Source organism: Podarcis cretensis, assembly GCF_951804945.1.
Source record: "Podarcis cretensis genome assembly, chromosome: Z".
NCBI lineage: Eukaryota > Metazoa > Chordata > Lepidosauria > Squamata > Lacertidae > Podarcis > Podarcis cretensis.
Window position 1 is genome coordinate 42,778,974 of NC_137184.1, and position 13,737 is coordinate 42,792,710.

The 13,737-nt window shown below is 41.6% G+C and overlaps 1 protein-coding gene across 7 annotated transcripts in view; it reads right to left on the minus strand.

Annotated features, from left to right (window-relative positions):
• Window positions 1–3,030: 3,030 nt before the first annotated feature.
• The window catches only part of AFF2 (ALF transcription elongation factor 2), a 392,417-nt gene continuing 381,710 nt past the window's right edge, over window positions 3,031–13,737 (minus strand). For all 7 annotated transcript variants that reach the window (XM_079962632.1, XM_079962631.1, XM_079962630.1 and 4 more), the window contains 4 exons: window positions 13,276–13,369; window positions 11,400–11,449; window positions 6,324–6,538; window positions 3,031–3,565 (listed from right to left, as the gene is read on the minus strand). In XM_079962632.1, the coding sequence (XP_079818758.1) occupies window positions 3,444–3,565; window positions 6,324–6,538; window positions 11,400–11,449; window positions 13,276–13,369 (481 nt within the window). In that variant the 3' untranslated portion in view covers window positions 3,031–3,443. The remainder of the gene's footprint in view (window positions 3,566–6,323; window positions 6,539–11,399; window positions 11,450–13,275; window positions 13,370–13,737) is intronic.

The window sequence follows — 13,737 nt, forward strand, 5'->3', positions numbered from 1 at the left end:
CGTTACCAAAAGACTCCATTTGAAAAACGACTCTGCCCATGTGGAGATGGTAACACGGAAACAGTGTCCCATGTCCTTCTATCTTGCCCTATTTACAAAGACCTAAGGAATGAGATTATTACTCCACTTATTCTCTCCAACCCCGGCCGTTCACCAGACATTACACTGTATTTTCTCTTATCTGATACGGATAGTCAGATAACAGAGAAGGTCGCGAGGTACATCGAGAGAGCTGTGAAATTGAGGGCCACCATCTGAGTGACAGACTTGTTCATCTGACGGACCCCCTTTTGCCTGTTCTTTTCTTCTTTTTATTCTTATTTTTATTTTTATTTTTAATTCTTGTCTAGCTGTGGCCTGTTGGCTTTGCTAATAAAGTTTTGATTTGATTTGTGGTCTAGGATTTCTGTTTGCATTACACTAACAAGGAGGAACAATGCACTTAATTGGGCCAAATAGGCCAGTCAAAATCAACCGGCAAGGACCTAATGAAGAGGGTGAGAAACTCTGGTTACCTTCACCCTTTCATAACTTTATTATCAGGGACGGCCCAAGATGTTTCGCCACTTAAGACAAAACAGAAAATGCCGCCGCCCTCACTGCTGTCGCCGCCTGAGGCAACGTGGGGAAGTCCTGGCATGCTGAAGGTGATGCAGGGGAATGAAGGAGACCACAGAGGAGCAAGCAGCAGCTGTGGTCCCCTCTTCCCAGGTGACACACAGATGACAAGTTAAGGTGGTGGCAAACAGGACGTTCCTGGGGCTCCAGGATCTGCTGATCCTCCCAGCTGCCCCCCACACTGCCGCCTTAGGCAACTGCCTCATCGAGTCTCATGGGTGTGCCTGCTAGCCTTGCTTTATACAACAAAAATGTCTCTTTGTTCAGAAAATAACAATCACCTTTATAGGTACAACTTGCTCTTGATTCAGTCAGATTGCTGATATCCCTATAGAACAGATAAGCTGACTAGTGCACCATCGTAGGGCAAACTGGCCCCAATCTAGAGATGCATATAGGCTTCAGTTTATTGTGAAGCCCCTGATGGTTGGGCAAGAGAAGGGTTTTCCTGCACTGAGTTCACCCTCCTCTGTTATAGGGTTGGATGGATGGGGCAGGGAGCAGGAGGAAGCACAAACACAGCAGATGATCTCTGGATCAGAGCTGGAAACACAAAACAATGGATGGAGGTGCAGAGTCCTCTCTTTCAAGCTGTAGCCTCAGAATAGTGGAAGGGGAACTATCTGTGGGTACCAGTTTTTGCACAAAGAGTGCCACTTGCTGGGTTTGGATATTGATGTTCTCTGTTCCTTAGACTCATCCAACATTATGCAGTATTTATTTCCCAATTGTGGGATCAGTTATATGGTTTTACAGAGCAGAAATGCTCTGTTATGTGGATTTCTAAAAGCCCCTATTAACAGATGTCAATATAACGTTTTAAAAATAATAACGTAAATCGGGTTTAGAACTTGATATGGGATAATATTAAGAATGTTCTTATCACACTTATGCAAGGCTTGTTTTCAAATCCTAGCCATGTAAGCCTAGTTACCAAGCAGTAGAGGATATTCTAGGATTATATAAGAGAATGTAGCTGCAATTAACTGTCCTCTTAATTATCTAATACATATGGAAACATATTCCAGAGAGATGTCACAGAATGATATTTACATCAACATGGGATCAGTGAATTGTAAAATTTACAGTTAAAGTCATGAGGACTGCAGCGGAATGCAATACAGTTTATTAATTAGTTTAACAAATTAGCTCTGTTTTGATGATCCGCACTATTTGAAAAAAATAATACCTTGATTAAAATCAATGTTGAAAGAAAGTGGAAATGAATTATTTAGGGGATGATAATTTTATTTATATTTTTATTATTTAATTTTAAAACCCTCAAGGCAGTTAACAAAAAATTAAATTACGTCACTCTGTTCTGAAGTGATATGGAACACATTGGTCCAAATTTGTGACACTTGTACGCCCTGTTTAATTTGTGGACAAAGATTTAACATCAGTCTGTCTGGAAAAAGTCACCCTCTGAACTTGAAACCCCCTCCCCCCTACTCCATGTGTATGTATGAATCTCTGTAGTTATCTACTAGTAAAGGAAGAACATTCTGCAGGTACCCAGGAGAAATTCAGTTCTCCTTACTGCTTATTTTCCAGTCTATAGCTCTGGTACTGACAACAGATGCTAGGGTGGCAAGCTGGCAAGTAGACGAGGTTTGCTGAGCATGGCATCACAGTGAGCCAGCCCACTAGCCTTAGAGGCCAGTATCGAGATAGGCAGTAGAAGCTGGTGAATTAGGATGAAAGGGAAACTGCTCCATGAACCTCAGTCTGTCCTTGACCACCTCCCACTTGCCTCCCTTCTTACTTTTAGGCAGTTCCTGGGATGGGAATTGTCTGTCAATGCTTCTGGCTCTGTCCCTAGGGGTCCCTCCCTACCAGTCCTCATGGGCACCAGCCGCCATTGCAGCAATAATGTCATCATGCTTGTCTCTAAAGGCTGGCATGTAAGCCTATCATGGTGGAACCCATACATTCCACTGGTCCCCTTCTCCATAACCTTGTCCCAGCAGCAGCCAAAAGTATGCACCCATATTGATCCTTGGTCATCCTATAGGCTGGTGGAGAAATAAATGCTCCAGGTAGGAAGCTGTATATCCAGTTCCTCCCAGAGGCACACCCCTCCCTCAATTCATGGTATCTAGATAAGCCATACAGGCAGCCAGATACCCTTCAGTTCAAAATATAATCGCATAGTCTAAAATGGATGTTAAACCTGCAATGTTAAAATTTCAAATCAAGTAAACATAATTGCTTGGACATTAATAGAAATATCTCTCCAAGCCCATTGTGATCTCGTGTGTGTGTGTGTGTGTGTGTGTATAACTCTGTATAAGGCATTTCATGTTTTGGTTCTTGAGGATTGATTTTAGCAATGACTTTTGGCCGAAAACTGGAACCAGGACTAAACTGAACAGCTTTTAGTCTGCATCCAAAGGGAAATACTGAATTGCATGGGTTGAACTGCTACATGTTTATTTTTGTTTAGATTTAAGACATTTTCACAAAAATGTATATATCTTCAACAAAGTGCAATACTGCAGGGAACTGCCCATTCCATAAAGCACGTTATGGAAGGCAAGAGTGGCAGAATTCAAGAGATGCAAGGCAAAAATAATAATAAAAAAAGAGGAAGAATCCATACTGATTAAACCAGAACAAATACCCTGCTCAGCATCTATATTTTCAATTTATAGTGAATTCCACTTCTAACAGATAATTTTGTTTTGTTTTAAAGAAGGCAAAAAAGGCAAAAAAAAAAAAATCTCTATGAATACAGTCCCAGAAAAGAGTGGCTTTCCATCGGTGATCACCTGTGTGCCGGTGGAGGTAACAGGATGGAGCTGTGATGGACAGGATGGCAGTGACTACGACAAGTGTGCTTCAATGCGAAGCCAATGGAGTCCTTGCCGAACGTAACGGACCAGGTGGGTCATACTGCTGTGTTGCGATAATGGAGCTATCACCAAGTCCAGCTCTGTGAAGAACTCTGCAAAATAAAAATAAATATAAATATAAGGAAGTAGACTCCTATCTGGGATAACTGAACAAATGCATTCACAAAGTATTATGATTATTTATTAAATGTGTATACTTCCCTTCCTCCAAAGATCACAGGGCATAATACAAAAGGAGAATACAAAATCCATAACATAACAAAACAAAACAACAACACATACACCAATGTTAGCTGTGTCCATTAACTTTAATGGGTCTCCTCTGAGTAGGCTAGCATCAATGCTTTTTTCTAGTGTATCAGTCATGATTTGCAGAACTGAGTGGGCTACATTTTTAAGGAGTCAAGAGATGGAGCTTATTAAAGTAACAAAGGTGGCTTGTTACAAAATATGCAATTTGGGATTTTCAGCAGCTTATTATTTCTGCACTTAGCTTTAGGAATAACAATAGCTGGTTATGGTTTCTTCTCTACTGGCTGAGCACCTGAGCTGCTTTGACTCAATTCCAAGCAAAATTGCTTGTGGGGGAAGAGAACCTGGTGATCTTTTAACATTCAGAGCATGAGGAAGAAAACAAAAACATATGCACCACCAATATATAACAACAACAACAACAACAACAACAATAACAACAACAAATAAATAATAATAGTACCAAGGAAACAAATAAAAGGTAAAACAAGTTATGCAGTTGACTAGGAAGTTGTGATTCTCACATTCCTCCCCTCATTTCTGACTTGCCATTCGAATCACCACATGTAAGCATATATGCAATCTCATGTTGCTTTACTTAGCACCAGTGGGAGGGTGTGGCTGCTCTTTGCTTGCCTCCTGGTCCAGCCACTACAGGCTGATGCAAATGCACCAGTGGAACCAAGCCAGCTCTGTTGTCTGTGCGTTTATTCTGTGCCAATCTCCTGTCACCTCTCCCTCCAGGTAAGCTGCTGTGATGCCTTTGGCAGGAGACCAGGTAAGCGCTTGCCCCTCTTCCCCAGCAGCTGCCCCTCTTAGCATAAGTCAGCCTTCCTCAACCAGATGCCTTTCAGATGCTTTGGAATGCTGTTCCCATCAGCCCCAGTCAAAATATCTAGAGGGAACCAAGTTGAGGAGCACTAGCACAGATGCACTGGGAATCTACATTAGTTTGCTGGCACAAATAAATTCTATTGGTTTTTAGGGAGTCTCAAAAATGCAGAACTACCCATCGTGATTTGTTATCATTCCAAAGTTGTCTGAACCATTTCCAACCTGGTTTGTATGACACAACATGGTAAACCACAGCCAATGTATGAATGGTTACAAGGTGTAATCTGGGTTGACTCCCACCTTTTGCCACACAGAGACGTGTGTGTGTGTGTGCGCGCACACACACACACACACACACACACAGAGCTTGCAAAAATATGTGCCCTGAAATGCAGGTGAACTGCAGCAGTGACTTTAAAAAATAAATATATTGCAAGCTGCTGTGGAAATGTGGCAGACCAAATACTAAAATTAGAAAAAAACGAGAAGCTGAAATTGGCTGATCCACCTTCCCTATGAGAGTGTGAACCTGGGACCTTCTTTAGGCAAAGGTTGTGCTCTATCACTGAGTTACAGTCGGTTGCTGCTTTCCAAGTCCAAACATCAGTCATGCTCCTGCAGCTCCCTTCAAAAAAGCATCAGCCATCCATTTTCCCCCCTCACCTACGCTTGTCAGTGTCAACAACGGTGAAGAGTCTGCTTTAATCTGAATCCACTAGATGAGTCATGGACTCAAGGCAAACAGAACGACCTGGCTTTCAGCAAATTTGTCATAAGAGGCAGCTCCACATGAACACCATTAGTGTTGTATAGGCAATGTCCGCCCCCCCCCCACAAAAATTGACTTTTAAGCAAGCTGGAAAAGGCCAAAGCTGAGATATCATTCACAGTCTCAAATGTGGACCTCATTTGCTCAGCTCCCACTTGTCGGTACTTGGAACTCAGCATTCACACAGCTCAGCTGTACCTAATTATGTTTGTCAGAAGAGTCCTTCAAATGTCACTTTCGCATTTTGTTCCCTACTACAAAATAAATGTATAGAGCACCAATTATGGTTAACCAACTTTAGTCATACTCAGTCTGTTGAAATCAATGGACTTACTCAGTGTTATTTTTATGGAAAAAGGTGCCAGAACTCACCAGAAATGTTCCCCTTGGTTCTTATAATGGCAATGGCACCCACCTGAGAGGTGCTCAGTTCTGGCTGATAGAAAGCCCTGGGCTTACTTAAGTCCATTTCTTTCAGTGGTTCTACTTTGAGTATGGTCACCTGCACAACATTCTTGAAAGGTGGTACAGGCAACTCTCAGCTTAAATAGGGGTTATATTCTGGATGCAGTGAGTAAAGTAAGATTGGGTATAGTCAAAACACATTGGATTCAATGGTATGTGAGAGTGCCAAAGTCTCTCCCCCCTCCAACATCCACCCCCTTTTAATTTTTTAATATTTTTTTTTGCCAAGTGTGTAAAGCTGAATGTGAGCAAGTTACCTGTGCATAAGTTGCAAGCTACCTTTACAGAAATGTATTAAATTGAAATGGGTAGGGAGCCCACCAGATGTTGCCTTTTCTACAGCCCCTCCCCCAACTTGGAACTGGTTTTCATGAGGACTAGAAACATTCTTTCATTTAAACAAAAGAAAGGGAAGTGGACTTTCTCTGGTTCCTGCATACAGGACCTAGGGAAAGAATGTAATAAGCAACCACCACCAGAGACATTCACATTCTTTAGATCAGAGATATAATGGAAACAGTTTGAGGCACCTTTGTTTTCTCTCGCCAGCTTGTCAGCCATGTCCCAGTGCTCATAGCTTCGCAGGATGTTGTTGGTGATGTTGACGTGGCTGGCCGCCATTTGGTGGATGCGCTGGGGAATGCTTACGTTCCCTGATGAGGAGGATCCTGAAGCACCCATGGCGTTACCAACTGAGCCAATGGGCGATGGGCTCAGAGACACGGGAGATGGTGTTCCTGTGCTCCTGGGAAAAGGGAAAGAGAATGAGATTCCACCTTACGGGAAATTTCCTAGTTGTTGACTTGGGCAGAGTTTGCTGAAACACGTTGTGTTAGGTAGTGCAAGCTGGTCTATTGAGACAAGTGAGGCACCTCTGTCCCATCAGTCTGCCTTCAGCCACTTGAAACTTGCCTGCCTTCTTCCTTGAAAAGGGGGTGGCCTTGGCTATCAGCTCCCCTCTCCTTAGTTTTCAGTGCTGCCCCTCATAGAACTCAGGGAGGAGGATGTGGACATAATTACTGGCTCTGGCACTACCTACTGTTAGGCTCCCACCCTTCTGTCCCCACCAGTCTCAGGAGAGAACCAGCCACCACTGGAATTAAGAAGTGGAGGAGAATCAAACATTCACCAGAGAGGTATATTGGATCACACCTGTAAGAAGCTTTATGAAAGGGGCTGGAGGTGAATGGATGCGCCTCCAGCCCTTTGAAGGAAACATATGCCAAGGCCCTCGCAGGATGCCGGCCAGTCAGCTGAACAAGGCAATTCACAACACAGATCAAGGAATATGTGCCACCAGCGATGGTCTGTACAATCTCTGTGACCAAATATGAATTTGCCTTGTTGCCATGGGAACCTCAGGGAAGAAGATTTCTTCCTCCCCCGCCCCAATGAAAGCAGTGGGGGCTTCCCCACTTTTTGCTTAGCACTCTAGCATGAAACCAACAGCAAAGGAAAGGCAGAATGCAAACAAGCCTTTAGCTGCAGATTCTTCCTGTTGAAAGGAATGGAAGCTGGACTCTTTCAACTCAGCTGGGCTATGGTCTTAACACCCATTCCCTCCCCTGCTTGTTTGTAACAGAGAATGCTAAGCACCTCACCAGACTACAATTTCAAGCATTCATTGGGATAAGACATGGCAGAAGCTGACATAAGACTAAATTTGTCCATCTAGCCCAGCTATTGCAAGGACAGGGAACTTTTGATCCTTCTTATGTTGTGGGACTCCAAGTGCCATCAGCCTCAGCCAACATGGCTGATGGTCAGGGATGATGGGTGTTGTAGTCAGACAACTTCTGGAGGGCTGATGGATTTCAGGCAAAGATCCAAGGAGAGAATTTTGGTAACTGGGGATGACTGAAAACAACAACATACATACATTTATTTTTTTAAAACCCTATTCATGCTATGAACACTGTTAAAACCCTATTCATGCTATGAACACTATTTTTCAGATTGCTCAGTTAAGAAGGAATCAAGTTAATCAAGCCATACAACTCCCAAGATTCCCAACATAAACTCATCATGAGCTGTAAGGCTGTGGCTAATTTGCATATCGTATTAACATCATTACAATGTTTGACAATTAATCTGCTGGTTCCCCCGCCCACAACACCACTGTTAGTATTTGTCTATTCCTAATATTAAAAAAAATAATGCTTCTCCCCAAAGCCACAGCCTACCTCTCAAAGCTGCTGTATAAGCTGATAGTATTATTACTATTATATTATTAGAAATTATCCTAGCAATGCACTAACATTATTGTATAATGTTGCAAATGGACCGTTCTAAAGTTATTTATACACAATGAGAAACACTTTTGCTTCATTTTTGTAGGGACGGTACCCCAGGTGCAACTTTAGCTTACCTAGAATTAAAAAAAACTGGGTATAGATTTTGCATTAAGGTTGCAGGAAAAATGTGTGTGTGTTGTGGGGTGTGTGTGTGTGTGTGTTGGGGGAGTAGGTAGTAATTGCCGCCATTTTGCAGGGAACAGCAGAAATAAATATATTTCATAGCTACAATGATTTTCCAACCTGCTGTTAGAAAACACTCAATGTGCATTATTGGCTTACTATCAAAGTATTTGGTGGAATGAACTAGGACTATTTGCTACAAAATCCAGCCCCTCTGCATAGTAAACAATGCACCATTTTGGAAAGCTCCCTATACAGGAAGGGCCATAGCTTGGTGGAAGAGCATCTGCTTTGCAAACCTAAGTTCCCAAATTCAGTCCCCTGTATTTCCAGATAGTGGTCGGAGAGTCTCTTGCCCAAAATCATGCAGAGCAAATGCCAGTCAGTATATAGACAATACTGAGCTGAAAGGACTGATGGTCTGACTCAGCATAAGGCAGCTTCCTATGTCCCTAAAGAGCACTGGGGTAAGCACAACTAAAAATACTTCTATAGAAGCCCTTAAGAACTTCTGTGGCGGCTTGTTTCTATTTGGCACCGATTCATCTGGGCAGTGTTTTACAAGAAGCTGTGCTTTAAGTTACCTACTTAGAGCTAAGCTAATGCTCTCATATGGATTTTCTTCTAATTCTAACACCAGAAATTAGGAAACATCTGCCAGCTGAAAGCCCCACTGTGGGGCTTGCCCTTGCAGTGTTGTGCACTCAATGAGAGCTCAATAAATTCTGGTTTCTGGGAATACAATTAACACCCTAAACGTAAACATTTGGGGGCATATGCAAAATCCCAAACACCTGTGCAACACAGCCATGACTTCAATACTGTCTACTGTCTATTGTTTGCTTTGGTTTAGATATAGTAGGTTTTATTGTCATGGTTTTCCCCAAAATGACTTGGAATTTGGTGTGGATATTGAGAATTTCTGGTTAGAATTCTTTACTGCTCCCCCTTCATAGAATTACAATCCCCACATTTCTCTATGACAGGTGTGAAGAACCTTTCCAGCATAGGGAACACATTCCCTAAGAATCATAGAAACCTTGAGTAGGAAGGGACCCCAAGGGACATCTAGTCCAACTCCCTCCAATGCAGGAATCCTTTTGCCCAATGTGGGACTTGAACCCACAACCCTGAGATAAACAGTCTCATGTGCTACCAAATGAGCTAAGCAACCTTCTGGGGAATCATCTGCAAACAAAGCATATGTGCTAACACTTAGCTGCAGTGGTCTAGTGTATGGGTGTAGCCAAGGGCAGCGCGGGGGGTGTAGCCAAGGGCAGCGGGGGGGGGCAGCTGCCACCCCAACAATAGGAATACTTAACTGACCAACCACATTGGTTCTGCCCCCCCCCAATAAAAGTCCTGCTGCCCCCAACAAAAATCCTGGCTACGCCCATGGTCTAGTGGCAAATTCAGAAGTTCAGGGTCCTGTCATTACAGTTACAGCCACACTCCTTTTAGATTAGACAACTTTCTAAGATTATTCAATAATAATTTAATATAACGTTATATATATATATATATATATATATATATATATATATATATATTAGGGTTACATTGCAACCATCAATGCAGATCTCAGTGTGTTGCCTTTCAGCTAGGTCTGTTATTTTCTGTGCACGTACATGGGCAAATTATTTGGAGTGCTCTAATATCTTGAGTGATTTAAGTTGTGTGTTCCGTAGAGTTGCATTCTATGTAACAGAACTTGCACACCATTCTCTTGAAATGGAAGCCCCCCCCCGTGTTTTAAGTGTTCCGAAATGCTTAGCTTTGGAGCATGCAGGGGCTAAACAACACCCCTTTGATGTCAACTGGCAGCTCTGCTGCAGAAATAATAATGGGTCTTCAACCCTCTGTGGCCCCAGACCACTTAGCTGTGGTCCCTTCTCCACTGTGTCTTCTGCTACACCCCTAGTTGAATGCTACTCTGCTTAACTAGGAACAAGGAGAATATTTCATATATACAGAAGACCAGCCCATCAATGAATGAAGCATAAGAACCAGTTCATGCCATATAGTAGTTCTCCTTTCTGTTCACAAGCAGCACCTGCCCTGTGCAACCTGTGACTCACGAAATCAAATGGCAAGGAATCAACAAGGCTGGTTAGTGACAACTCTTCCCGTTTCTGTCCCAGCCGGACAACAGAAAAGAAGGTTTTATTAAGCTCCTGGTTGGCAACACCTGATGAGCTATTGGTTCAGTTCGGTTTGGTGGGTCTCAAGGCACACAGGTCTGGTCCACAGCATGTGGATGAGTTAGAAATGCAAGCCTGATTGATACTATATTGGTTGCAGATTTGTTACCACAGGAAGTTCAATGGGCTACTGTTGGTATACAAAGTCCTTAACAAGTTTGAGATTACTTTATTTGTAGGATTACCTTACTCTGTATGTGCCCCCTCAGCCAATTTGCTGTAAGAAATCATTTGTTTAGTGTGGCAGCACTGACACTTTGGAACTCCCCGCCTATTGATATCAGGCGGCCGCCATCACTGTACTCCTTCTGGTGCCTGCTAAAACCATTTCTGTTTAGACAGGTCTACCCAGTTATTTAGAATTTGGATGCAAGATTTAATCTGTTTTTACGTTTACTGTTACTTTAACTTTTAAAAAATCTTAAATTATTGTTGTCTTTTAAAAATTGTTTTATCTTTTCGATAAACCACTTTGTTAGAAAAACAAAACAACCACCTTCAATTTAGATGTGTATAAATTTTATTAAATAAAATAAAGCTACTTTAGTTTTAATATAGGGGTCCAGTTAATCGGTTGAATAAGTGCATTCATGTATTCACCATTATTATGCTTCCAGTTTTATTAAACAGCACTTACCATTTATCAATGAAATATTCATTGGCCTTTCATTACTGAACAAATCTTTTTTTTTGGGGGGGGGGGGGGTCGGGGCTGGAATCATTGCCCTGGAGATTAACTATTTTGGCATCCTGGAACACCATGATATTTCCTACTCGATTAACAGCTCTTTTAATGTTCCTCATTTGGCTTTAAAAACCATGCTGATGAAGAGAGTGGGATCGATCAATCCACACAAGGTTTCTCCTTGTTCTGCATGCCAAACTAACTCATTTCATCGTAATATAACTACTTATCTTCATCAATGAATAAAGCCCTCACCCCTCTATCCCATTTAAATGGTCATTTCCACAAAGAGAGAATACTCACTTTCCATTGCCTCCCCAAGGAGAAGGGGCCTGTGAAACTTTGGAGCAATTCTGTAAGAAAAACAAGTTTGGGGGAAAAAGAAAGAAAGAAACAGGTCTTTGTTCACTCAGCAGCAGACACAAAGGAAGATTTACATTGCATTAATATTGATCAGCGCAAAGGAAGGCATTACCTACTTCAGTAGCAAAGCAGAAGGTTATATATATATATATATATATATATATATATATATATATATATATATATCACCATACCAGCATAATAATCCCTTTTAAACTAAAAATAAAGGGTGAGGGGGAAACCTGCAGGTTGGATAATTAGTGGGCTCTAACTAGGATGATAAAAGTCAACGAAAGATGCTATATACCAGAACTCCAGAATAAATCAAGCACCTTTTGTGAAGGTGGTTTAATAATCTTTATCTAAAATTCTTTCTGCAAATGATGTTTTTCACCTTGCAAGAGAAATCAGCAAACTTTACATCTGGACACAAAAGCTCAGGATGATAACTTGAAATGAGGAGAAATTGCATCTCATAATTGAAAAATATTCGTAAACTTGCACTGAAGACTGTGGTCTTGCTTATATTGGTAGGCCTGGCCTTTTTTGGTTCAAGCTGCCAATATCTGTGCATGTGTCCATGTTACAGCAAATACTCGGTATTAAATTAGCATTTAAAAATCCATATAAATCTGTGAATGCCCAGATATATTATGAATGTCAGCAGTGGTTGCTTACACGCTAGGAAACTTTAGCATTGCCAAGATATTGCTATTCTACAGGGAGGCTGGAAATGACATTTAAATGATGTTTCCACATGGCGTCAAATTTAGCATATATTTCTCATAGGCCCATGCTTACAATATCTAACTTCAATAATATTTACTCAGAAGGAAGTCCCATTAACAAAGGACTTGCAACTAATTAAAGGTGGAAGAATCAAAGTAAAGCCACTTTAAGTAAAAGAAAGAAGGGCAAGGAGGAAGCTGAAAACCGATGGGCCAATTGCAGGAAGAAGCCTCAATAGTACTTTGCTAATCTATGGTGAGCTTCAGCGTGTGTGTGTGTGTGTGTGTGTGTGTGTGTGTGAAATTCACTACACCTAGGGGCTGGAAAAAAAACCATGGTTTAATACTACTACATGAATGAGCAGAAGTTTGTCTTTGGCTTGCCTGCTCCACTTCCCCACCCCCTCTGGTGTAGCCAGGAGGATGAAATAATAATAATAAGCATTCACTTCCAGGATTTATTGTAACAAGTCAAGAAGATGTGGTTTATGACCCTGGCTTGTTAAACCAGAGTATCTCCAGTTCAGATGTAACAATAAACTGATTAGTTTAAAGCAGGCATCCAACCTCTCCTCATAGCAATGCTAGTGTAGGAGAGGGGAGTGGGAACTGCAAAACCCAAAGTCTCACTGTTGTTAATGCTCTGAAAGCCAAAACTTCAAAGCAGGCTAGTGTTCAAAAATACCATAAGAATTAAGTGGATGAAAATTTTCATTCCAAATAAAGCAGGCAATGTGGATGCAACCACATGTCTTAACTGGCCCATTAGCATTATGTCCTACAATGGGGAGGGGACATAAACCAGTAAATGCTGCAATTCACAAAATTCATATGGGATTGTCAATGTACACACATGAATATCAATACTGAGGATATTAAATGTAACATGCACACGTGCTGCAATTGCCCCTCATACTGTTATGGGCTGACATTTACCACATGGGGCTTTTCACATGCTTCAGAAACACCATGGTCAGCTTACATAAGTAGTTGCCGTGTGCAAACCAGTTGCCCATTAGAGTCAACCATGGCTCAACCTGTGGTTTTCTGTGTGGCACTCAGAGTAAGAGAAACAAACTGATGCTTACCTTAAAGTATTCCATAAGAGATCTGGAGTACTTCATAGCATTCTCCCTCTTTAGTTTAAACATTCTCTGGTAGAGAAGGGATAAGCATCGGTAGCTGTGTACAAGTTTGTTTTTTTTTGGAAAAAACACATTTCTTCTGTTTAATGAAATTGCAAACTAAACACAATCCAGTCCAAATTAAGCAGACCCAGAATCATATGTCCTCATTCCCCATCAGACTGTCAGTTGCCCCTACTATGGTGAAGCTGCAATTATCTCACAATAATTTTAATGAGCGTCAAATCTGTAAAACCAAGAAAAATACATGTGCATCGGTCTGAAGTGCAACTGATACGAGTGGGAGAGACTGAGGCTACAATCCTAATTCCATTAACTTGAGAGTAAGTCCCACTCAATTCAACAGCACTTACTCTTGAATAGACATGTTGGAATTGTGCTGTTAAGTGCATGTGTAATTCTAAT